This window comes from Drosophila navojoa, chromosome 3, assembly GCF_054131105.1.
Source record: "Drosophila navojoa isolate 15081-1374.11 chromosome 3, UAZ_NAV_1.0, whole genome shotgun sequence".
Taxonomy (NCBI): Eukaryota; Metazoa; Arthropoda; class Insecta; order Diptera; family Drosophilidae; genus Drosophila; species Drosophila navojoa.
In genome coordinates, this window is record NC_142891.1 from 21239084 (window position 1) to 21265859 (window position 26776).

At 39.5% G+C, this 26776-nt stretch overlaps 2 protein-coding genes across 4 annotated transcripts in view; one reads left to right on the top strand and one right to left on the bottom strand.

The window, feature by feature from the left end:
• The window catches only part of IA-2 (tyrosine phosphatase IA-2), a 49515-nt gene that overhangs the window by 3598 nt on the left and 19141 nt on the right, over positions 1 to 26776 (top strand). For 2 of the 3 annotated variants that reach the window (XM_089258250.1, XM_089258249.1), the window contains exon 3: positions 15476 to 15922. In XM_089258250.1, the coding sequence (XP_089114376.1) occupies positions 15490 to 15922 (433 nt within the window). In that variant the 5' untranslated portion in view covers positions 15476 to 15489. Of the gene's footprint in view, positions 1 to 2968; positions 3270 to 15475; positions 15923 to 26776 lie in introns of those variants that run through there. The other variant, XM_089258248.1, reaches the window with a different exon arrangement.
• On the bottom strand, positions 8973 to 10191 carry gNacalpha (germinal nascent polypeptide-associated complex alpha subunit). The gene has a single exon (XM_030384675.2). It carries the CDS (start codon positions 9937 to 9939, stop codon positions 9070 to 9072), a length of 870 nt encoding a protein of 289 aa, XP_030240535.1. The 5' UTR covers positions 9940 to 10191; the 3' UTR covers positions 8973 to 9069.

Below are 26776 nucleotides of genomic sequence, written 5' to 3' on the forward strand. Positions count from 1 at the left end.
TTGAATGCTGTTGACAACTTCTGGCTGTGAGGACGTGTGGCTGTGTTAAATATAGCAAAACATTTCTATTCTTTGGAGAAATATATGTATATGCCTTCCTGTGGTTATATGAGTGTGTCTGTGTCACAGCGAGAAATTCATTTTGATTAAGACTTATGTAAACAAACCCGGAAGCTGTGCCACAATTTCCCCGTCGCGACCACACTCGCTATATAAATGAAATGCAAACATTTGTGCGTCAACACTGAGGCATATAAAAAAGCAATTCATAAAACGTCACACATAAAATTTACCAAATAGTTCCACCTAGAATAGGCGGAACATATACAAATTTATATATATTTTAATAAAAAGGAAAACTTATGAAAAACACTTTCGCTTCACAGTTGAAAGGCTCCATAAATTGTAAGCCCAGCGGCAATATAAATATTTAACAGCCGCACTAAAAGGGTATCAACAATATTTATTTAATGAAATAGAGGACAACGAAAACATACAAAAACTAATAAACAAGATAATAAAAACTAAAATTAAAGAGTTGACACAGCAGTTAAGTTGCCCGGCCCAACTGAAAGCATAAATTGAGAAATTTTTCATGGAACTAAATATATAGTAATTGTTTAATTAATATAAAATTATATTTGTTAAGTTTCGTAATCTTTGTTTTTAAATTCTACAAACTCTTTATTTTTTCCATATTTTAATAAATATATTTTAATTACTTTATAATATTATTTAATATTTATATTGTTTTTACGTTTACTTTATTAGTAATATTTTTTTTATTTTTATTTATATTTCATATACTTTTCATATTATCTCTATCATTAATTATTGCTTAAGTAATTGGTGAATTATTTAGTGTATTCAAATCGATTTCGCTTCGATGAACTTGTGCGATATTGAGGTCCCTTTACATGAACTAAAATAATTTGTTTCAATAGAAAAGAGGTAATATTCCATGATACGTGGTTAATGCCAACGTCACAATAGGTCTATAAACATATTTGTCTGCTATTAGTTGTTGATTTTACGGATATTCCATTAATGCCTAGAATATGCCAGAAATAAATGTAAATTGATATGTCCAATCGCTGACTAATAAAATATAATAGTAATATGAGTGCCAAGGTCTATTGGTACTTAGCATGACATTCTTGAAACTACTTTCACTTGTTGTCTACCACTTATGTTCTCGAAGCCGCTCTGAAGGCTCATTATATATTTATCGGCTGTAGTCTCTTTCTCTCGAATAAACCGAATTTAGATTTTCTATCCATATTAGGGTAGTTTAAAGACTTTTATTTCTGAGAGCTCTACATACACCATGTATATATATTTTTAATATCATATTCATTGCATTATAGCTTTATGCAAGTACGTTAATCCCTTTAACAATGTAGTTCCGAAGCCCAATTTGCGTAGCCCCAAAAAGTACTCAGCATAAATGAACCAAATTGAATATCTAATCACTAAATAGTCGTGTATTTATCTCTCATATATTTGTTGACTCGCATCAAATTGAATACATTGATTAAATAGTCCAATGCTATGATATGAAAAGCACAAGCTGCTGCCCGGGGCAATAAATTATCGCTCGATATGGCAAGGGCTTTGCACCACTCGCTCGGTCCTCACTTCTAGGCACCGTAACCTATTTGCGGAATTATTAATGAAACCGGAGGCGGCAGCCGTTGCATGCAATTAATTTAAAAACTAAGCAAATATTAATCATAATTCCCGCACGTTTGCGAAGTCCGGCTATGTCCTTTGGCCCGATGCCACCAAAGGATGGCTATGCGAATGGAATTGTAATACAATGGCGTCATATGGCGCATCGCACAAACCTCAACGACAACGACAACGACAACGGCAATCCATTTACTTAATAAATTTCAAGTCTGATTCTAAACTAACCCTCGAGGCAGCAAGGACTACAGAAGATCCTCCTAGAAACCGAGGGTGGGCAAGTGCACTGTCGCCCCCAATTCATATAAGATATATGTACATATGTGAGCCAAGTTCATTCATAAAAGGCGTCGGCAGCCGAAAAATAACAAAAACAACGCGAACAGAACAGAAAAAAATCAATGTGGGAGCTGGGGGGTTAGGGGCATTCCCTACGCAGGCGCTGCTTCCAAAACAAAATTGTGCCTAAAAATAGATGGCAAATGTTAAAAACATATCAAATTTATAAACTTGTGCAGAAAAACAAGTAGAGTTCGGCCTAAAGAAGGAAATGTTTGGGGAGGGGAGGGAGTGGAAGATGGGGCTGGGTTTCTTGGTTTAGTTTTTGATGGGCTGGCTTAAAGGCGAAATTTGTGTAAAAAGTATCAAAACATTTTGTTGAATAATCTTAAAAGAAAATGTGGCCAAATATAAAGAAGGCAGCAAGGGGGGGGGGCGGTATGGGGAGGTGGGCAGAGGCAGGGGCAGCGGCAACCAGAATGTTCGCGCTGTTGCTATTTTTGGAACGAAACCCAAAAGAACGCAAGCAAGAGTAGGGAGAGAGAGTGCGAGCAAGAGCGAGAGGGAGGGAGAGAGAGAATTGGCGAACGAGCGAGTGAGCGAGAACGCAAGCCTCACACTGAAGACAGGCGCCAATGTTGCTGTAGGCGGCGCCCCGCCTCCTTCCACACAAGCAAGCTGGCACGCATTGCGTGGGCATGAAAAGCTGTACGACGCGAGCCGACGAAGCTCAAAGCTTTTTGGCGTGGGCGTCGCTGTCGACGCAACAGGAGTAGCAGTAAATGCAGCCAGCAGAGGCAGAGCAAAAGCTTCACACAAAAAGCTTTGTCTACACACACACACTCACATAGGCAGACACACACGATACCCCTGTCGTGCAGCTGGAATGCTGGAAAGCGTCACTTCGGCTCACGACGCACATCGCTCGTGTGTTAGCCGTCGTGTCTCGGCTGGCTGTGCTTCGGCTCGTGTGCGTCTACCTGATGCACGCAGCGAGCTGGCGAGTTCAGTTCAACCTGGTGAGCGCAGCGTGTTGAACGCTCCGCAATGTGTTGAGCGGTTAAATAAGAAAAGTGACGCCTACAACAAGTAGGCAAAATTCCCAGCTAGTGTTCTGCGACAGCTAATTCAGCGATTGGCGTTCGAGTGTGGCCAGCTCCGCTCATTGGCTGTGTGACATCTTCAGCTGCTGCCGCTGTCGTCGTCCCAAGCGCTGTCTTTTGTGGCAACATATGGCGCACAGCATTGATGCCCAAAATGCAGCGGGCTTATCATGAGAGCTCTGCGCACCATTAACTGTGGTAAGTCACGGGCAAAGCTCGAAAAGAACCAACAGCTAAAAATAATAAAATAAGACCAACCGAAAAAAAAAACTTATGAAAACTTCAATGAAAAGCCTGTAAACTTTGCGTATTTTGTGCAAAGCCAAACTTTTGCGTTACTTCCGTTTGACTAAAAAGGGTTTTCGCTGAAAAGTATGCTACGAATTTGTGCAGCATATTTTTATGCAAATTGTGCGCGACGCCATCTTGTGCGATCGCCTGGAAAGTCCACATTCTCATTCTTATAATGAAATACATATATATATGTATATGATTATGAATAAGAACTGTATTTCCAATTTGAATGCAAATGAAATTCACTTATTATATAATTACCTGCTGAAATTGTGAAATAGGATGGAAAGTTAAGGCACACGCACATCAATCGTATTATTCATAAATTAATGATAAAATTACGTATACATTATATAAATGAGACAGCAAAAAAAAAAAAATACAAACACAAAATAACAGCAAAACATGAAAAAATTCCCACATTTAATGCATATCAATTTCCTGTTATCAAACAGATAAGATACAGCCATAGATACAGTAACAGTTATACAGACACACGTACGCACACACATGCACACGCACTCACACAAAAGGTGAGATGCAACTGTAGTCGACAGTTACATGGGGAAATCTGCCTCTGCAACCCTATCTCGAGTCTCTTTTACAAACTGCGCAATTTGTTTTTGGAAAACGGCGAATGTTGATTTCCAATTGATATGCAGTTTTCCTCCTCCTCCTGCTGCTGCTGACCTATTGCAGATACACAAAAGCAGAGATACAGATTGCGAAAATTGGCCAGGCCTGTCAACGTGCATATTAACAAGATTAAAAATAAATGCGAGTTCATATCTCACAATTCAATTTATTTATGCATTTTTATTTAAATTTTTCGCTCGGAAAAATATCATAAGAAAAATAAAAAATTGCGCAGTCAAAGTTTGCTGCGGGTAAAGTTAATATACACACATATAGATATATAGATATTGATATATGTATATATTCATAAATGCTCGCGCGTGCAACATTTTGTTGCAGTTGCACAGGATAACGGCAGCAACAGGAGCTTTCGCAGGACTCGCTGCTTTTGTAAGCGGATTTGGCAGCGCCAAAGCGGATCCCAGCTTGTAGCTCAGGATGTGCACAATTTCCATGCAGCTCGCTTGCAAATTGAAAAATGTTCTCCAAGCTGTTTTCTTCTAATTTGAAAATGGGTTGTGTGAGCTTCTGGGGCGCTGAGGCACATATGTACACATATACAAAAATAAATAAAAACAAAAAATAGAAAACTAAAACATACTCAGCAACAGCTTAAAAGGCAGCTTTCACTATTGCTAGCTCTTATTGGCTAAAAGCCAAAAGTGTAAAGTTCTCAAAAGCAGCTTATTAGGCTTAGGGGGCTTAGCTAAAGAGCTCCAGCTCGAGCTCTCAGTTTTCATTAAATCCGTTTGCGCCTTTCTAATGAGATAATTGGCAATCTTATGTAAGAAATATATATATCTATTTATTTTTTAATACAAACAATTCATTTGTTACAAAATCATATGAAATAAAAATAGTAATAAATAATAATAATAAAACAAAATATTATTAATAATATTAATAATAATAATAAAATAATATATGGGTTCTGGGTTATAAAAATGTATATATGTATTACGAATAAAAAAAAAAAACAAATAATCATTTTATATAAAAATTATTATTATTATTATAATAAAAAAAAAATTATTATATATAGTTTTATTGCAGATTTTGTTGTTAACTCTATAGCGCATTTATGGTAATAAGTATTATATAAATTATATAAGAAATCAATTAACACAACAATAAAATTAGCAATACCAATTAATAACAAGCATAATAAATAATAAAGTAAATATAAAATATATATATTAAATAATTTAAGGCTGTTGTTTAATAAGTATATGTATAAAAATATATATATACAATATATAAAGATTCAATTAGGGATCTCTTATTTCATTGAAATTTAGTGCGCTAAAAAGCGAATTTTCAGCAAAAAATAAGATAGCTCCTGCATTTCCACTGAGCTACGAAATCGAGTACAGCCAAGCACAAAAGAAATACACAAATGGTCAAATTGAAAAGCCAAGGGAAATAAAACAGAATTTGTGCTAAATATGAAATACGATTTTATTACGAAATTCCTAGCTTAATCAAAAGCTGAGTAAAGAAATATTAGAACAAAGGTCAACGGTTGGGCTCTCATTTTAATTTGAAATCAAAGTAAAGGCTTTATTAAAAGGGATTACCTCATGCAGTGAATGGCTGTAAAACAGCTGGAGATAGTCAGGCAGATAGGGGGCAGTGGGGCGGCACACAAATCATATCCAATTGCCACATTCAGCTGGCGGCCAGAGCTTATCTAATTGCTTTTCATTTTCCGCACAACGGAAATCCCTTTTCATTTTCACGCCGAGCTCAAAATATGAATTGTATTTAAGCGCGTATATATGTATGTATTTATATAGAAAGTGAACTGTGTGTATGTATGTATTTGCGTATATTTGTATGAAAGTCAAAGTCAGATAAAGGCAATTTGTTTTGCCCGCAAAACGTTGACCGGAAAGAGCCCTAAATAATCCTCGTAGATACGCAGCTGTCGTTGTGTCTGTGCTTGGTCGAGTGCTCGCTCGATATGCACAATAATGTGGCGCCGAAGAGCTCTAAAGTGCCAGGTGGGCTCATCTACCTGCTGCCAGTACCACTTGAGGCTCAAGTGTGCAACCTTTGACCCGCAGCATTGTGATTAGCTCAGCAGTAAACGAATATTGAAATGGCTTAAGCCCCAGCCACGTCCTGAATGATGAACTGCCTCCTGAGCTGGCAGCCAGTAAAGCTGCATAAGAATGTTATATAAATGGCTACACTGAGAGAAATAGACACATGTTTATCAGATATTTGTTTCTTATAAATACAATACTTATTTTTCTGAAAATTTTCGAAAATATAAACACACCTTGTGTTTGCTTTTATCTGCATTTTATTAAGGAATTTCAGAGTTGAGAATTTCGCTTAAGAATTTCTGTCGTCGTTAGCCAAATTTTGAACAATATCTGCCAGATTGCTGCGAGAAGTGTACTTTCCCTGTTTCTCCACTTAGAAGGCAAGCTCTTGACAGTTCTTGTTTCATGCTCGGACGCACCGCAACTGACAGCCACAAGCTGTCGTCCAGACGGAACATAAGGCGGAATCCTTTGCGGCTTTGGTCCAAGAAATGCGCAAGCAAATCAAACGTTGAAAAACTAAGGTCCACAACTGATTCGAAATATTCCGCAAACTCCATAACAAAAAATTCACGAGTCTCAAAGGTAACAGAATTTCATTTCAAAGACGGCCGCAAAACGAAAAATAGGTAGAGCAATTTTTTCGACCTGAGAAGCCACAAAACTTGAAATTGTTTGTAGAAAGTTGCAGTCGTTAGTTGGCAGCTGGAATTGGCGAGAGGGCCACGCCCACACACTTCATTGTTTCTGGCTACTTAAGCTGTTTACTCAACCGTAAGACGTGCGCCATGTGGCCAGGTGATGCCTGCCACGAATTGCCGCATTTCGCCCATCCCTCCAGCCATCTGCCGCCATTGCCTGGCATCTGCTGCAAAGTTTGCCGCCTCTGACTGGGGATTGTCAAATAAATTTGTATTGCGAGCGCGTCCTCAAAACGCTGATTAAAACTCTGCGCGCCCAACTTAATCAATTTCCGCTTCAATTTACAATTCGCCAGCAATAGAATAAGGAATGTTGCCAGGCTATTTGCTTGATTACCCTGTAAAAGTGATTTAAACAGTGATTGAGTGAATAATATAAATGTAAATCAATAAATAAATCACTGACGCATTCAGAATTATATTGCGAGTATATTGCGGCTGAGTAAATAAATAAATAAATATTCATGATGACCAACAGAACGTATACGTAATGTAAAATCATTTTATTTGACCCACAACCATGATGCATCTATTTTGGTCCATGCCAATCTTAATTTTTTCGATTTAACCTCCTGAAAATATCAAATTCATCAACAAAAATGTGCAAAAGTTATGCAAAAAAAAAAAAAAAAAAAAAAAAAAAACTAAAATAATCATTGTTTAATGGGGCGTATGTGTATTTTTTCGTGCATGAATTTATACAAATTATTTTAAATGAATTAAGTGTGTGATTTTTGGCCCAAGCAGCAAAGGTTTCATGAGCTATAAATGATAGATATTGAAATATTTTAGAATATTTTAAAAATATATCAAATTGGCCATCGCAACGTATACGTAATATTATTAGCCATATGACTCCATGTGGTCCAAGCTTTACTCAGTCGAATAGCCTACAGGGTATTGGCCAGTCGAGCATGCCACGAAAGTATTGTCGTTTTATTTTTGGTAATTTTCACTCGGTCGAAATTGTTGAACGTGCGCTGGGCTGTGGTGGGCTGGGCTAGGCGGGGCTTGACTGGGGCGCGGCGATTGTACAGCAAGTGCTGCCACAATGCAAAAACTAAAGTCCTTTTTACGGCTGCTGACGACAGCTGCAAATTGAATGAAATTAAGCCGAAAGTTAGAACCCGCCATTTATTAAGTGGCTTTGCGCTGTGTGCTCGCAGGACGACTCCTTGCCTGGCGACAGGATGTCAAAAGAAGGCGAAGCCGTCCGCCAACAAAAGCCATTTTAATTGAATGAATACTTATTCAACGAGTCCTTCTCAATGGCACCTGGCAACCAGAGCAACCAGAGCAACAACAGCAACAAACAAACAAAAACCTCAACCAGCTGGAAAGCTGATTACTTACACCCAGCTACAATACAAAATAATGAAAATGCGCAAATGATGAAAACTGAAGGGAAAATCGCCTAGATAACAAAGTTGAAAAGAAACGAGAGAGAAAACTAAAGTTGGAGTTAAGCAACTGTGCCAAAGCAGCTCAACGATGAAAGCCTCACAAAGAAACAAAAGACGGCGAAACAGAAAAATATTATGCGCCAAGAACGAGTTAAGATAAATGACATTTCGGCAAACAGAAGTCAGCTGAACAGAAAGAAACTCTTTCAGCTGGCAAGTTGGCAGCAATTACCTGCAACTGTTTGCGGCAAGTTTCAAGGAACTAGTTCACAAGACCAGAATGTTAACCAGTTGACAGGGCTGATGCTTTGGGCTGGCAACACATTTAAATGGCCAAGTGTTCGGCAATGAAATGTGTGCATGAGATTTCAGATTTCAGGGCGTTTCTTAAAGGCTTGCAGAACGTAACTGTTGTTATTGGAGTCGAGTGATGCGGTAGATAAAATTTTATAGAAGAGGATCAGACTTGATTTATGTGAGCATTGTGTTAAAAAAAGGAATACCTAGATACAATTTATAGACGAGTCGGTGCTCAAAGAGACTCTAACCCCAATATGTTGAGGCAAAATTTATATAATCCTAAATTTTCAATTATCTCTACACAATCCTTTACACAATCCAGCTGGATCATCTATAAATCTTTACTATTTATTGATTAGACGTTTGAGTTAAAATAAAAAGGAAAGCTAACTTAAAGCATTGACTACTTCAACAGAGATGATATTACTTGTGAAATGAAACCTAAATTGATATAGTATTATAGAAAATAATACGACATCTGATTGGGGATCAACACCAGTCAAAATATAAGGAAAATTTTAATCAATGGTATCTCATACCAAATTTGAATATTTCTTTAATTGTCAACTTTAACGGCGACACTTTAGACAGCAAATCGCGCTGTAGACGGTGATTAGATGTCCACGCCCACAGTCAGCTCCATGATGGCATTGACCACATCGCTCTTGTGCTTGATCAGTGCCTTGATGGCCGTGAGGCGCGTGCAGCCAGCCTGCATTTGGACCAGCTCAATGTCCTTCTCGTCCAGTTCACTGCCGAGTGCCTCGATGTCCACTTCCTCGCCCTCTTGGTCCTCCAGGAGGCCCTCGCTGCCATCCTTCTGCATCTGGGGTGTATGCACATTCACGTCGTTGATGTAGCGCTCGGCTGCTTGGGCGGCAGCCGCATTCGAGGCATTATCGATGCGCACCTCGCCGAAGCAGATGAGAGTCTTGCTGTTGGGGCACTTGAACACCTCCGGCTGATCGATGCACAGCAGCACATTCTTGGCCTTGCGCATGGTGACGCGAGAGACATTTGGCACCGGCTCCAGGTCCAACTTCATGAGCAAGCGACGCGCCTTCTTCTCGCCGCGCGAATACTTTGGTATCGCAAACACCTCTGACGGCCCATCCCCCGATTGTTTCTGTTGCTGCAGCTCCCTTCCGCCTGCCGCGCCGGCGGCTTCTCCTGGCGCATCGTCACTGTCAGAGCTGTCCGAGGCCGAGGAGCCGGAGCCGGATGATTTCTGGCTCTTGCATTTGCCACTTGGTGAGGCCTGCAGATGTTCGGCCAGAGTCATCAGATTCTGCATATTGACGGAGCTCAGATCTGTCTTCGAATTGGAGCTCTCAGCGCACTTGTTTTTGCCGCAGCAACCGGCGTTGCTGCAGGCGCTGCCGCCGCCGCTGCAACAGCTGTGGTCGTTCTTGTTCTTGGCCGCATCGCCAGCAGCGACCTTGGCTGCGGCGGCTGCCTTTTTCATCTTCTGTTTTTTGCCCATAGTCAGCCTTTTTCCTCCCTCGTTTCGGCCCCGAATGTATTGACAAGCGGCTGTTTGTTTTTACATAAAGTTTCGTTTCACAGGCTCTAAAATTTGATCGTATGTTTCATGAAATTTCTTTTCCAAAAGACTTCCCGTCAAGCAGTCAATGCGTATAGAGAGTATTGAGATTTTCAGTAATATTCGAGAAAAGAAAACTGTGTGCGTGAAGTTGGCTGCGCCGACAGCGTGTTAGTAGTGCTGTTCAGTGTTGGTAAATGAGTAATAGATTTATTTAAAGTGACATGTTAAGAAATGGGCAACAGACTTTGTTAACAGCCTTTGAATAATGTTTTTCAGTCTAGTGTTGTAAAACAGTGATGGGAGCTGTTGAACGATTAATCATGCAGGGATGCAGACTGTAAAGTAACTCCCCTTAAAGCGAATAGCTTAAGTAGACTTATGGCAATTATATTAAATTAATAAAAGAGATATAAATTTTAGAACATGTTACTGTCTCCTCAAATTATATACATTCATATAAAAAAAAAATAATATATAATAATATTTTTTTTTAATAATAGAAATGAAATGTTACCAATTATTTAAGTTAGCCTTTTTATTGAACCCTTTGAGCGCGGCATTAGGCACCTGCGGTAAGCAGCTATCTAGTTGGCAAAAGTAATCATTCTTAGCCTGTTTTTCGATGGCCCTAATTGAATTAAAAGTTTTCGCAACTGCAGTTGGCAAAAGACGACGTCAAATTTGTATTACCCAAGCCAATAAAATTTGCGGCTATCGCAGTGAATTTGATTGAAATTGATGATTGAAATTCAATGTGGGCAACTATCGAGCCAAAAATATGCAAGTCGAGGCCAAGAGCAGCCAATGCAGAAGCCGGGAAAGTGGAAAGTGAAAATGCTGCTAGTGACAAACTAGTGGGTGGCTGTGTGGGTGGGTTGTGTGGTTTGCTTGCGGGGTCTGTTGCGAGTTGAGTGCGAATTTCAAGCGCGTCGCTTCAGGGCGCAATATGCGCGGATAAAAGCCAAACGGATGTGACTAGAAAGGCAATGGGGTTTTGGCTAAAGGGGCGGCAGGAGCAGGAGCGGCAGCTGCAGCAGGAGCACGAGCTGGGTGGACGGAAGTGAAGCGGAGCGGAGCTGGTGGCACAACAAAAGGCAAAACAGGCCAAGCTGCCTGTGCGGCCGCTTGACAAGCGCAACAAATGTATTTAAAAGTAATTTCCTTGCATTTTAATTGCAGCAATGCTGGCAACGAGGCGTGCGGCAGCCTGAGCGTAGGGGCAAAAAGCTTGTTCTACCAAAAAAAAAAATAAAAAAAAAAATAAATAAAAAATAAAAATAAAGTGAACAAACAAACGCATCGTGACAGCTGCTGTGGCATTTGCGGTTTTTTTCGTGTGGCATGCGGCGCTGCAAGAGATTGAATGGGGACATCAAGCTCTATGCAACAAACTGGCTTAATGCCGCATGTTGCTGTTAACTTAATTTAAAAAAAAATAGCCACTACCCATTAGCATTTATTACAAGCGTGGCAATTCAGCTATGCAAACTAGAGCCACGGCTAGGCCAGTGGCCAGGCAAACTTTTTTATTAATTGCATTTTTCCTCAGCTGTTGCATGTGTTGAGTGTGGGAGGGTACGTTTAATGGCTTTATATTAATTAAATATTTTATTAAAAAATTGAAAAAAAGAATAAATACAAAATTCCTATGAATAAAAATTCTCTTAACTTATCTTCAAGCTTTTTCAGCTTATATCCCTTCTACTCCTCAGCTAGAATTGTATAAAAAATAAATAAAAAATGCCTATGAATAAAAATTCACTTATTACTAAATAAATATTCAAATCTTAAACTATCTTCAGGCTTTTATCGGACTATTTTTATTATTTAAAATTTAAAGTCGTTTTTCTGGTAAAATGGAATTTTGTTTATTTCATGCTTTGTGCAATAAAATCTTATTTTTTCCATTCAACACTCCTTGAGCCAAAATGTTTATGCGCAAAGCTAGACAAATACTTTGCATTTGGTGTAGAGCAATCAAATCGCATGATGAGTCCTTCGCTATTTCAAATAAAGCTTAAGCAGTCTTTAATGGATCAGCGCTGGGCAAATGCAAGTTAGAGCCTATTTATGGCACTCGAAAAGAACATTAACGGCACTTAACTTGTTTTCATATATATTATTTTCTTGTGGTTTTCACGTTTTTATATTGATTTATCTTTATATCCTTTGTTATTATTCTTCTGTATTCGCTGATGCGTTCACAGTGGCTCGACACTTAATTAAAGCGAATGGCAGTGGAAAGCGGAGGGGAGTGAAGGGCGTGGCATATTATAAAGTGAAACTGCGAACGTTTTGCAATTATTGAGCTTTACTGTCCAGGTGGGCTTCCAATTGAGTTGAATTGCCAATGGAAATAAACAGGAAAAGGAAATGGCTGATGACGTCAGGCGACTCAATTGAATCCGAGTGGGCAGCTTATCAAATATTCCGCCTGCAGGCAATAAATTTCTCATAATATATATATTTTTTTTACATGTATATATGTACGTATTATTAGCTAATATTATAAAGAGCTTAGCTAAGTTTTGTCGTAAGTTTTGCGTGCCAGGCAACGGGTGAAATGGGCGAAAAATAAACTTGGATTCTAGGCACGTTCGAGTGATGATTAATTATGCCGCCGCATATGTTGCAACGTCATGGGGGCATGTGGCACTGGAGCGCCGTGGGCTCGTTTAACTTATTGAAGCTTAGTTTTGTTCAGTTTTGCCAGGCCGACGCGACGGCCCATCGGCGTGGAGCTACATATATGAAAAATGAACCCAAGACGCATCGCAATCGCAATCGCACCAAATGTGGGAATCATAGTCATAGCCATGTCCTGGGGAATAACTCTGTCAAGCCGATGGAGTCCTGTGCGCTGCCATTAATCACGCAGCTTAGGCGTAATGATTGAAAACACATCATCTGATATGTCAGCCAGTCAGTCATACGCAGTAAAAGATGCCTGACTGCCCTTTGCCCCAACATAATTCTCCGCTCTGCCTTATTTATTCACAAGAATTTCAAGTTTTGGCTCGTTCACTTGCCATTGGCAATAGCAAATAGCAAACGGAATATGTAATTAGGACTCTGCCCACTTTATAAGCAATATTTGGTATTCCGACCAATTTTACAGACGAGCAAACAAATGAACCTTGGCTGCCATTTATTCACTTGGCTACAAATTGAATTTCTGATTGGGTTATGGATGCCAAAATCTATTTTTCAACCTTTGCTCATTTTGATTTAACAGCTTTGAATTATTTATTTCAATTTATATTTGCACAGTGGACCCATTGAGTGTGGGCTGTCCGGATATGATGTATACTAGGAGGGGAACTTATGAAAGGGACTTCTAATTTCGCTGGAATATCTTCCAGTCGACCACAACCAATCAGAGTAGTTGAATTTGTATTGAATCTATGTAGTTTTCTATGTAGTTTTCTTCTATGTAGTTTTCTATTAACTTTAGATTACTAGAGTGTCTTTATTAAATTTACTTCAGTTAGTTTTGAACTATGTTCTTGAATTTTCTGTGCTAGACTGTTCAACTTAATAAAGACCCCCTCGTCAGTTTTAACAAATGTCGAGGATAACCCAGTCAACCCCACCCGATGACCAGATTCTTTCTTGTTTTCCTTTAGCATGCAGCGAATTTTGTTTGTTCCTAGTTTTTCATTAATTTCAGATTAATATACCCTCTTTTTTATTATTAATTAAATTTTTGCTAGATTTTGCATTTTTCTTTGCGTGCAGAGTTTACTTTATCTTGCCGCTTCATTGGGTTCTTTGCCTTTGCCTTTGCCTCGTTCTTTGTGCCATGAGGAGAATATATTACTTCAGTTTTTTCTTCTTCTAATTTTCCGGCATTATAAATTAATTATGTAGCTTTCACTTAATAGAAGCTTAAATCTGTCAGCAGCTTACATCTGCAGGGGCGCAACCTTTATTCGTTTTTGTTGTTCTTGGTAAACTGTCAAAAAAGGCAAGCCCAACACTTGGGGAATTCACAAAGAATATAAAAAAGAGTCTCCCACACAAACATTTACCTAGTGAACGTCGAGCTATAAAAATCTGGCCTTTAATAGTTTTTCTTTTGGGAATTTGTCTGGGCGAGATTGACAGGTAATTGCATTTGATTCGCCTTTGTTTTCTTTCTCTATCTCGCTCTCTCTCTTTCTCATTTGTGGCCTTTATCAATGCTTGGACGACATTTACCGTAAGTCCGGGCAGATTTTGGTGTGTAACCCGGCGACAGCTGCTGATGAGCTTCAGGTGTTGGGACATTTCCCAGTCCAGCGCTTAACAATAATACAAAATATGCCAGGTGAAGTGAAAAAGGGGCCCCTGGGTGGGAGAGACTTGGGTAATGGGCGGGTACAGGTAACGAGCAGCCGCCGCTGTCGGCCAGCTCCATTGAAGCGGCAAGAAAAATCAATTTCCTTTTGGGGCAACTCGTGGCGCTCGTGGGCAAAATGAAGCCTGACATTTATTACCATATAAACAGCAAGACTTATTTGTAAGAGCACACAAAAGGATCGCTGGGAAAAGTCCGGAAACTGCAGCGCAACAATACTGAGTAACTGCGCCGTGCGCCACGCCCCCCTCCACCTCCTGCACTTTGCACGTATCCGCCTTCAAGGATGTGGGCAACTTGCGTATTGTGCATATCGAGCGAAATATTGTATATATACTTGTTTGGATATATATAAGCAGTGCCAGCAATACCGGAAAGCTGAAAGTTCTCTTCCTCCGGCCCACTTAAAATACGTGCAAATGCAATTTTTCGCCCATACATAATGCAGTGGCAGTGGCAGTGGCAGGCCGCACAGTGGTATGAAAATAACCAAAAATCACTCATCAAGCGGATTCCGCGTGTCATCGCGCCGCATGATAAATGCTGCAAATTATTAAGTTTTTGGCCGCAGAGCGTGAATTTATCATTCGCCGCCGACAGCTGGGCATTTGCGTATACAAATTATGCCGCGACTGCGATATGGAGATAAATATATCAGGCTAAATTAACTTCAATGACAATGCCAGTTTGGAGGTCTTAAATTTGCATTCTAATTGGATAAATATTCACAAAAATTCAAACTGGACTAGCTTTTGCTTTAATGACTTTTACATGATGACTTTTACTTAACATGATCTAAGCATGAGCTTAACATGAACTTAAGATTATCTAAACATGAACTTAATATGAACTTAACTTTACTTAAACGTAACTTAAAAAGAACTTCACTTAACCCTACTTAAACTAAACATTAACTTAATATGGTCTCAACACGAATTTAACATGACTTCAACATGAACTTAACACGAACTTAACATGAACTTAACTTAAGTTACTCTTTAAATGATGCAAGTTCCTTGGCAACTTTATCATCAGTTTTGTGCCACTGTGCAAGGCATAACTTTTCATTCAATTTCTTTCACAATTTCCGTCAAGAACCGCAATAAGTAAGAAAACCCTTTTTTCATCTTGCAGGTGGGCCGATTATCATGGCAAGCAATGTACAACAACAGCGACAACAGCGGCAGCAATATACAACAACTAGAGCGGAACAGCAGCAGCAGCAGCGTAAAGCAACAACAGCCAAGTGCGAACAGCAGCAACAGCAGAGAGAATGCTTTAAGCAGTCAGTGCAACAACATCAACAGCAGCAGGAGCAGCAGCAACAGCAACAACAACGACAGCGGCAACAGTTGTCCCTGCGTGCTAAGGCGTCGTCATTGTCGCCCCGCCGTCGTTTGCTAAACGGCAGACGGGCGGCCGCATCAACGGGGCGTGGCTGCGGCCTAAGCCGCTTATGCTGCAACCTGGACGCACTGCGGCAATCGGCGCGTCAGCTGCAATTCGTCTCGCTGGCAGCGCTTTCGCTGCTGCTGTTGCTGGTCACACATGGAGATCTTGTGCAGGCGGAGGGCAATGTTGGTGAGTACAGCAAGCGGTTTACAACACTGCCAGCGGCCGCTGGGACCACTTGGCTGCGACATGCTGTTGCATGTGTGCGTGTTATTGTTTTTTTTTTTTTTAGCTGCTTCTTCTTGTTGGTTTTTACTGCAGTGGCATAACAATTTACAAGTTTAATTAAAAGTTTGACGCAAAACTAAATCCAAATTCCCCGCAGGGCTCCGCCCCCTACCCCAATTCGTCTGCACTTCCACATTTTAACAAGATTTTCTATGCAAATATGTTTTTAACTAGTTTGTCCAGGCATTGCAAATGTGTGTAGGTGTATGCATGTGTGTATGTGTGTGTATGTGTGCTTGTGTATCCTGTCACTCGATTATTTGACCGGAAACAGACAAAGTGCATCGGACTAAGCCAGTTACAGTAGTTAAATCAGATTAGTATTGCACCACCTGTACAACCCAAAACTGCGCCGCCATTTTGTGTGCGACTGTCACATAAGAGGTACAGTGCCTTCAAAATGTTTGTGCTTTCAGCTTGGCACTTAAAGTGCTCTAAAATAACTAGGTATGGGTGGGGCATTACTTAAAGTGCTGTAAAATATCAAGTGGATATTTATCCATCCGCATTCGTAGTGTTGTGAAGTGAGAGAACCTTAGTTGTTTGCCAGCACTGAAAGTGCTGTAAAATGCCAAAAAATAAACTGCATGGGCATAAACTCTTGTTTAATGACTTAAATTCGTTAGGTGGGGTTTGTTTGATCACCGAAGCGTTTTTAACGATAAATAGCTTCCGAGAATTGTACAAAATAATGAAGTCTTTCATGTGGCACAGTTGCTGTTGCATAAAATCCTCTCAGAGCAAATTTCCATCGAATGCTCTCAATTATTTCCATCAACTGCACTCTGCAATTGTTATTTCAGCCATAATTATGAGTGAGTTTTGTGCCAGCCAAGATTTCACGTGCAACAGCATATTGTTTAATTAAAAGTTGAATCGTAATTGGAGTACTATCAATTAGTATCCTTAAAAAAGTCTTCAGAAGCTTGAAGTTTCATTGTCTTTGCCACAAACAAATTGCATTTGCCAAGCAACACCTGCGGTGGCTCTTGGGCGCAACTGTACTTCTCCATTGGGGAATGGACATGTAACTCGAGCTGTTGCTGTTCTGCTGGTGCTACCCCCAAAAGGACGAACGGCTCTAAGTCCGGTAGTCATGACAACAACCAGTTGCTGATGCAAATTTGCAGCTGGACGTCAGCAATCAACCCTCATATACACGCTCAGCAAACACATGTGTGCGTATGTGTGTGTGTGCGTATGTGTGCGTGTGTATGTGTGCATTTATGCATTGCCTTGCGCAAATATCAACAGGAGCTAGGTCCTGGGATTTATTGATTGCCAACTGCTGTCGCACGTCTGTGTGTCGCCCACGCATCCGGTTGCTGCTGCTGCTGCTGCAATAGTTGCTGTTGCGGCTGTTGTTGCTGCCACACACTCTTGTAGATAAATGAACTGACACTGCATGCTGTGGGCTGACACACACAGTGTTCGCGCTGCCTGTTGTCCCATGTCATGTATATATTAGTAAGCAGGTTGCACTATCAGCAGCAACATCAGCAGCAGCAGCAGCAACAGCAACATTATCATTAGCGTTAACTGACTCAAAGCAAGTGCACTCGAGCTACAACTTTTTGCTGTTACTTTGATGCATGAAATTTAATTAGTAGCTGACTGCAACGCATTGAACTTTTGCCTGTGGCTAGCAGCAACAACGACTTCATTAAATGACAGCAAAGCCAAAAGCGCAAACTTTTTCAGCAACTGTTGCTGTTGCTCTTGCTGCTGTTGCTGTACATTTATTCATTTTCATTTGAAAAGCAAATATTTGCACACATTTTAAAAGTATCTTTTGCAATTCCTGTTGTTGTTGTTGCTCTCTTTGTTGCTGTTGCTGTGCATTTTTGCCATATTTTTCGCAGTGCGGCAAATTTAATGAAATTCCAACCTAAATTTTATTTTCGTCGTATTCTCGCATCAATTTGCCATGAATTATTAATTAGTTCAGTCGTGCACAAATAAAAAAATTGATTGCAAATAAATGCAGCGCTTATTGCATTTGCATTTACCGCATTACGTATACGACATGTGGAGCCCGACAAAAACAGAACAACAACATAAATAAATAAAAGCACAAAGGCATTTACTTATTGAAAACCACTCACGCAACTCAACCAAATCAGATTTGCAACACTGCAATAGCGACATTTAGTCTGCGCCGGAGAGTTCTGTGGCGCCACAAAGTAGTTTTATACAAAGCAACCGCACGTTGCAAGCATTCCCATTGATAGCAACTATTTGACGTATTTGCTGCGTAGATATTCAATTTATTTATTTTACAGCTGAATGCGCAACGAGTTAAAATGAAAGAAAGGTTGTAATAAAGCAAAGGAACTATTTTTGATATTAAAGAAAAATATTAGCTGAGCTCTTATCTGATTTTTGTTTTGTTATTGTAAATTGTAAATCAAAAGTGAGAGTAAATACAATATATATGGAATTGAGGATATATTTAAAATTGAGTTTTTCATTGGATTTTGTTTAATCTGATAGTTTTTACTTATGAAATATTTTTGTCATTCAATTCTAAGCTCTTAATTTGCTGCTTGTATTTTTGTTGAATTTACACAGAGAATAAATTTGAGGAATAAATAAGTTTAAGGTAAATAAAATATTTATTATTATTTAACAAAAATTGTTACCCTGAGAGGCTCAAGTTTTTTCTGATAGTACTTAAAATATAAAGGGACTTAATTTTAGGTCTCTACATATTTTAAGTACTAGCTTAAATACCTTCTTCTTATAATTTTTAAACAAATATGTATGTATGTATGCATTTTCTATATATTTTAAAAGACCTCTCTTTCCGCATATTGTGTACTTGCTACACATTTGATCTACTCTCTGAAATATCTCTGCCGTTCAATGCTAAATTCTTAATTGTCATACGCTGCTTGGGTTTTATTTATTTCGTAAAAGTTTTGGCATTTAACTTAAGCTGCCGTCCACTTGGTTGCAAGTGCCCACTGAAAGGCAGTTGCAAGTGTGTTGAAAAGTTAGATAAGTGCCGCATTATCTGCTGCTGTTGCAGCGCTTCACGCTGCTTGCATGAAAAACTTTATGCGGCAACAGTTTTCTTTTTTATTTGCTCTCTCTATACTCTATGCGCTGCTAGAAGATCTTTCAATTACGTCATGTGTGAGATAAGGCAGGTGATTTGCTCTTATAAACATTGCAAATTGATGTAAAGTTAAGGAAGAAGGTTAAATTTCGATATATGTATATGAGTTGGCTTGAAAGTGATTTCAGAGAATATCAAATATATATATTTATAGAGAAATTTATAAAAATTTGTAATAATACAAGAAAAATCAAAGATTAACTGATGTGAATTATCTCGATGAGCTGGGTGCTTCAGGACTTTCAGCGATCTATTCTGAGCTATCTGTAGCTTCGAAGACTGACATTTATTTAAAATTCTTTTCCAAATGAAAGAGAGACCCTCCGCTATATTGCTATATGGATTTGGAGTATAGGACAAAAGGGCTTCTTCCATGCTCCCATGCTCGATCGTGTTGGCATTAAGAACTGTACAAAATTTCATATTAATTCTTAGAAATCACTATATTTTTAACTTTACTGTCACTATATGTACATAAATTGCATACCAAAATCTTGCTAGAGCATTTCATATTCGTTTAGGAACTCCTCATTTCTCTTTTGGTGGCAAATTGCTGCAATTGTTGGTAATTGCGACACTTAAACGCTGCGCCGTAGCTTACCTACAGAATGGGGCAAGTTTTTTTGGGGCTTGCCAATTGCTGTTGGTGGTGGTGGCCAGCCAGCGATGGCTGAAGAGCTACAACTGTCTGTTGCGCCGTTGCGCTGTTGCGCCGTTCCGTCGTTTCGTCTGCCTGGCGCGTGCTTAAAGTGCAGTCAAAGAGAAAAGTCGAGCGGAAAAGTCGCATTTGCCGTGTCGCTATCTCTGACAAATGCGCAAATGCTGCTCAATTGTGCCTGCAACTGGGTTTACGCTGCCACGCCCATCAGCTAGCTAGTGAAGGTGAGGGGCGGCGGCAGACAATGCTGTTGTTCCAAGCCATTTGAGCGGAGGGCGCAAATTAAGTGCATTTTCATTAGTTACAAGTTGTTGCATTTTATAAATTAAATTGCCGACGCGTGCTGTTGCAACTGGAGGCGCCTCAAATTCTGAGCAGCGCTGTGCAGCAATTATTTTTCATGGCTCACATTTGCTGTTAGCCTTGTTCGCATGAGCTGTACAAGCGCGCAAGCATAAGCCAAAGCAGAGTTAGCGAAAGAGAGAGAGAGAGAGAGTGAGAGAGAGAGAGAGAGAGAGAGAGAGAGAGAGTCGGCAACTTTTTTTTTCATTTTTTTGGCCACGCTAACCAGCGACTATCATTTGCAGTACTAGAAGCACATACACCCACACACACATGGCAAGCTCGAGTACTTGTTGGAAAGTTTTTGCCACGCGCATTAAAACTTGTCTATTACCTGCAGCTAAAAAGAAAAACAGTTGCAAGTAAAAGCTGGCTAGAGCAGGACGAAGATTAAAGAGCCTTATGTAAAGAGTAGAAGAGGCTATGATACCATATTATAGTATATTATAGTAGGATATTAGCCTAGCTAATATGATTATTAACTCATTATAATTCTATATATCTTGTACTTATGTACTAGACTTTGGATTGAATGAGTTGTTGTTGTATGACTTGATCAGAAACCAAAATTTAAACCTATTTCTTATATCATAAAGACTTATTGTATAGAAGCGATAGAGCTCATTCTAAAATATATACAGCTATCAGCTTTAAGACATCCATATGCCAAATCTTAAAGAAATCTACTCGCACAAAGCTGAGTTCAGATAGGTTTCAATTCAATCATGCAAAAAGCTGCCATTAAAAACATAAAAAACAAAAACAAACAAATAAATCTTCAAACTACTTACATATAATGAAATCAACAATTTGAAGGACAAGTGCGTAACATGAATCAACGTAAAATTAGATGGGAAGATGACGAAGATGAAGATGAAGATGAAATCGATGGCAAAGTTTGTCGATGCGTCGAAGTGGAACAAATGTACAAAGTTTGAATTGAGGTTAAAGTTGTCCTAAGTCCAATAAATAACTGTGGCAGCATATGCATAACGTCAGCCACACTAGTAGACATACGTATTTGCCTAGTCTCTCAATTTCATGGAGATGTGCGCAGTGGCTTAAGACGACAGAGCAAGGTCGAGATTTTATTTTCTATTTATTATTTTGATTAAAAGTTGCCATGCGAATTGTGTGCAGCACACGTTTCTAGCATAATATTAGCATAGAAATTTGTGTTTGTGTTCTGGAGTATTTGGAATTTATTAAAAATTCCTAGTGTCAATAAAATGTATTTCGAATTCTCTGTGGCTTATCCCAGTTCAATGTAAATAAGATAAATGAAAAGACAAACAGAGACTGGTGTCACTTCAATATACATACATATATACGATAAGTAGACTTACAGATTATCATTGTGAGTGTATGAGATGATCACTGTACTCAGCGCCGTTAGGGTAGCTAAATACTTCAGTTTTAATGACTGTCGCTCATATTGCCAGCAACAAAATGTGTTTATTATTAATAGACAATGCTGTCTTTAATAGCATCGAGTTTCAATTGAGGCAACTGTGGGGGGAAAGGAAAACATTGAAAGCCATAACAATTCAATTATGTTGCCCTCGTAAAGTTGGGCAGGCGAGCCGATGCGAGCGTTGTCTACGAAGGACATGCTCCTTAGACGTATCGAGTAACAGCAGCCACTCACAGATTGGCTGCCAAGTTAATTAAACTTGGCGAGTTGAAGGCTGGCAGCTAGATGAAAATGTAATTAAGAGATAAAAATGAAACAATGAACACATGAGTCTGTCTGTGTGAGTGTGGCTGCATGCGCGTCACGCCCCTTTGCAGTGCCGCCCACCTGCATTATGTGGCTCATCAGTGGAACTGGCATAGAATCTATAATGAGCCGAGTTTAGAGTCGATCAGGCGAGAGAGTGCGAGAGTGTGGGCATTTGGCAGACAATCAAAAGAGCGGAAATGAAACGATGCAAAAGCGTGACTAATGACGAATAACTGTAATCATCATAAAGAACCATAAAAGTGAAATGTGTTATAATACGAGTCTGATTCGAAATTGGCCGCCAAATTGCCGACGGGCATGCCATCAAAATTAACGTAGACTCGTAAATATTTGCAGCTCGGTTCCACAGGCACACCCACACACACATACGCATACACAGATGTGCACTTACGTATACACACAAATATCCATAAAAATAGCCATATGAGAAATGCTTCAGTGAAGTGTAAATATGCGTAAAATTGCGCACATATTTCGCAACAGACTGAGGAGAACACACAAACACACTTAAATACCCACACACACACACCAAACACATTTGGCATATTAAACATAAAAATGTCGCGACAACCAACAAATGAGGGGTAGCCAGAGAGAGGGAGAGAGAGAGAGAGAGAGAGAGAGGCAGGCAGAATGATTTGGGTTAGTTTGTTTCGATGGCCAGACTTGAAAATATGCTGTAAGAATCAGAGAGAAGCAAAGAAAAACTATAGGAAATGGAACGAATTGACAAAGATAAATAGATAGACAGGCAGAGAATGAAAGATAAAGCGAGGTGCTTCAAGGAGACAATAGGTGAGAAAAAGAAGGACAGATTGAGAAAGGAAGTAGGTTAGAAACGAGGGGCGGGAGAGAAAGAGAATGATAAAAGGTAGAGACAAGTTAAGATAGAGAGAGGATAAGAGAGAAATTTATAGAGAAACAGAAACTGAGAGAATCACACAAAACGACAGAGAGATAGAGAGAAAGAAAGACAGAAAAAGAGGGAGTGAGCAGAGGGAGGAAGGGAGGGAAAGGGAGAGAGACATGCCGACATGTCGACAGAAAAAGAGAATAGCAAAGAGGAGAATTGAAGAGAAAGAAAGAATAAGCAAGAGGTACCCGAGCTGCAAAAGAGAGAGATAGAGACCGATTTAAAAGTAAAGCACAAAAAATAACATAAAATTCAAGTTGTTTCATTTTTTTTTGCTGACAAATAAAAATAAATTTAAAAAGAAATATTTCAATTTGTTGCAAACCACAATGATAATTTCATGTGAACGCAAAGCCAACGTTCTGACATTCGCTGTCAGATGCCTTTGGTCTCGGCATTTTGGCCTACCCCTTCATTTGAGTCCACGGCCAGGATATTCCAGCAAAAGGCTGAGCTTGGGCAACCGAACGTCCTTAGGCTGTTTGGCGTCTGCTGCTATTGCTTTCTGCACTTGTTTATATATTTACCATATGGCTATGGGCGTGGCACACACACACACACACACACACACACTTTCCCTTTGCCCGTTAGCCAAATGCGCGCAATTACTTTGTTGGCACTTTGTTTTGGCTTTGCTTTTGAAGTGTTTTTTTCTTTTCTGTTTTCCTTCTTTTTTGTGTTTTTGGCTCTTTTTTATGCCAGCGGCCATGGACCGAAATCTGCTGTAGAAACTAGCTTAGGCCAGGTCCATTTAGGCAGGCGCCAAAACTAACAGTCAACAACCACAACAGAGTAATAAGAACAACCATTCATATGTTGCATAATTTATGCAAATGTATTTATTGCTGCGCCGCAAAGTAGGCAACCGAAATCAGAGGCCATCTGAGAGTTGGCGGAGCAGAAAGCTGCTGTTGCTGTTGGCAAAGCAAATAAATGTTAATATCATGGTAATAGCCCAGCCCAACCCAGCCAGCTCTGCCTGGGCAGCCAGGTGTAACCAGAGTGAGGTGAACTTGGCACACACCCACGCATCCACCCATCCAGCACCACCTAAGCCCCTATAAACTTCGAGTTGAGCTCGGCAAAGCAAAACGGGAAAAAAACCAAAAGTCAACTAAATGTGTATTGATGTGCATACCAAAGCCTCTTCTCTCTCTTCTCTGTACATACACACATAAGTCTGTGTGCATGTGTGCATGTGTGTTGTGACTTGTGTTTTGCATGTTGCCTGCTATGCCAAAGGGCAGGGGCGTGGCATTAGAAAACAAAGCGCCCAGCACACAAAAAACATGTTAAATTCATTCAAGCAAACAGCAGTGGGTAGTACGTAGAAGTTAGCAGAGCACTGTCTGCCGAGAGGGTGGGCGGGGCCAGAATCGGGTGTATAGGGTTTGACTGCGGAGCCTAGATATCTGGCGTCTGATTTGCCTGCCCTGCCCTGCTATTCCCTTCATATGTTTGCCTTAGGCTTCGGGCCCGAATGCGTGGGCGTGCGGAAATTTAATAAGAATTGGATTTTTATGTTTTTGCGCGTCTAGATGGCATATGGTATACACATTCACACAGATGTGGATGTGTGTGTGTGTGTGTGTGTGGTTGCTCTATGGGGCGCACTTAATTTGGCATTAATACTCATGACAAGCGTGCAAACAGCAACAGCAACAGCAGCAGCAGCAAGACCCAACCCGAATCCAAGCCCAAACCAAAATTGAACCTTAGCAGTGCTCCTTCCAGACCTTAACCTTTTGTGCTAATGATTTGATTTATTTGCGGCCAGGCAAATGCCGTTATTTGCACAACCGCCGAAATATGTAAATAAATAAATAAATTACTTTCACTCTCTCTCTGTCTTTCTCTCTCCCATTTCCCTTCCTCTCATGTGCCACTCCAACTGTGGCCGAGTTAATTATTTTCATTGATTTTAAATGCTAGCAAATTAAATTTAATTTTCGTGTAATTGGAGCCCTTTTGCCAGTGTGCATAATTAAAATGCACACGTAAACCCATTTATTTGCCCGGTTTTTAATGCATTTGATAATGGACTCACATGTCCCTCAGTTGCAATTAATGAAATGTGCTGCCATTCGACTAGTCGTTAATCAAATTACTGTTCCTGTTGAATATGCTCGACAAACTGTGGGTACTGTGTGCCAAATGAATACAGTTTTGGCCATGAATGTGCATGGAAAAGCAAAATAATTCCCTTTGAATTAGTTAAGCTGAAACCAAAGTTGCTTTTCGTAATGTCCCAAGTGACTTGGGTCTTGTGTAATGAAGAGATAAAAGGTAAAGCTAAAGTAAAATTGAACTTGGTAAGCCTGGGGTTACTAAAGGGCGCGAGAAACGTGTGCTATGGTCCCTTTTCATTATATATTTGAATAGAGAGGAGGATTGGAATGGATAGAGTGAGCTCTGGCAAGGTACTACAAATGCAAAGTAAATAAAGTGCGTAAATCCACGTTTATCGAATGTAGAGTAAAACATAAAGTTTACCTTTGAAAACAAATTAAACATGACAGAAAAATGCCAACAGCTTTTCATTAGTAAGAGAGAGAGACAAGAGATAATTGATTCAGAAAGAAGAGTTTCATTTACGTATAAATAAATATTCAATGAATAAAGTAGACAAGTAATTAATTATTTTTTTAAACATGTGAAGTTTTAATTAAAATGAAAGACAAATATTGTATATTTTTGATATTTGTTTTCTGCAGGAATGCCATCTGCAGAGTTTTGCTAGTAATAATTGTGTTGATATTTATTCATGTTAAGGTATGAGCTGCAACTAAAGTGTGTTCGTCGATATGTAAAATTTAAATTTAAAAGCATGTCAGACACTATAAACAGTTAATAATTGATTCTGAGGGAAATCATTCAATTATGTAAAACAATAGTCAGGAAATAGAGACAATGAACTTTCATTTAAAGTAACTGACATTAATGGATTTTTCCATATTATAGTTATGCTGGCATCTCAAAGCAAAAACTTCAACAATACAAGCAATTGTCAGCTCTCAACCTATAAAACTATTATGTTTTCAAGTCAATTAAACCAGAGTCAGCTATATATGTATACCCCTTAGCTTCTCCACAACAAGTGACTGAAAAACTTCAAGTTGAAGCCTTCAGCTTATTGCATAATTTCAAACAAAACTTTTTTCATTATCTGCAATCGATGTAAGCTTTAAGGTCTGTGCAGACCCAGATTAAATTTCCAAGTACAGCTTTTGCTGATTCTCGATAAATTGTTATTGTAATCGATGATTTGACGGGTCGTCCTGCTTTTCATTTGGCTGCCCTCAGCCTCAGAGCAGGTTGCTCGCTTTTGTTGCTACTAATTTATGCAAAAATTCTAATGAATTTTTATGCCAGCGAAATGAAAAAGCAAAGCAGACGTGAGGCAAAAAGAGAAAGAGAGAGAGAGAGAGAGAGAGTGAGCAGAGTAGAGGAAAAGAGTCTAAGTAAATGAGGGCGTTGAGCAGCGCACAGTGCGAATTAATGAAAATTCATGAACAATTCTTTTGTCTTAAGAAAATCGAGGGCGGACGCGGGGCGTGGCTAGGGCCAGACCATTAACGAGCACAAATTAAAAGCGGCCCAAAAACATTAATTGAGAAAAGGCAGAAAACAAAACGAAATGAATTTGTTGAAAAATGTGCACGAAATTATAAACAATAAAGATTTGTGCATTACGTTTTAATGGCAAATTGCCAGAAAGCAAATTAATTGCACGATTTAAGACAGCGTGAAGCGTTTTGGGTTTAATTAAATCACTTGAACTGGAGCTTAGATGGTTTTATGGCAGGTATTTCTGGGATTTGTTTCAATTGCCATGCTGCAAAGACTGTTGCGAGAGATAGATAAGTACAACAGCTCGACATAAATATCCGTAAGCCTCTTTTCCGCCCCCTAATATGCAGACGTCGCATGGCTCGAGGTCCTTTGCTGACGCACGTTGGCCTGCCAGGTATTCTATC

Excerpts from the sequence above, each read along its gene's own strand:
- gNacalpha (XM_030384675.2), bottom strand. The coding sequence starts at position 9,939 with ATGGGCAAAAAACAGAAGATGAAAAAGGCAGCCGCCGCAGCCAAGGTC.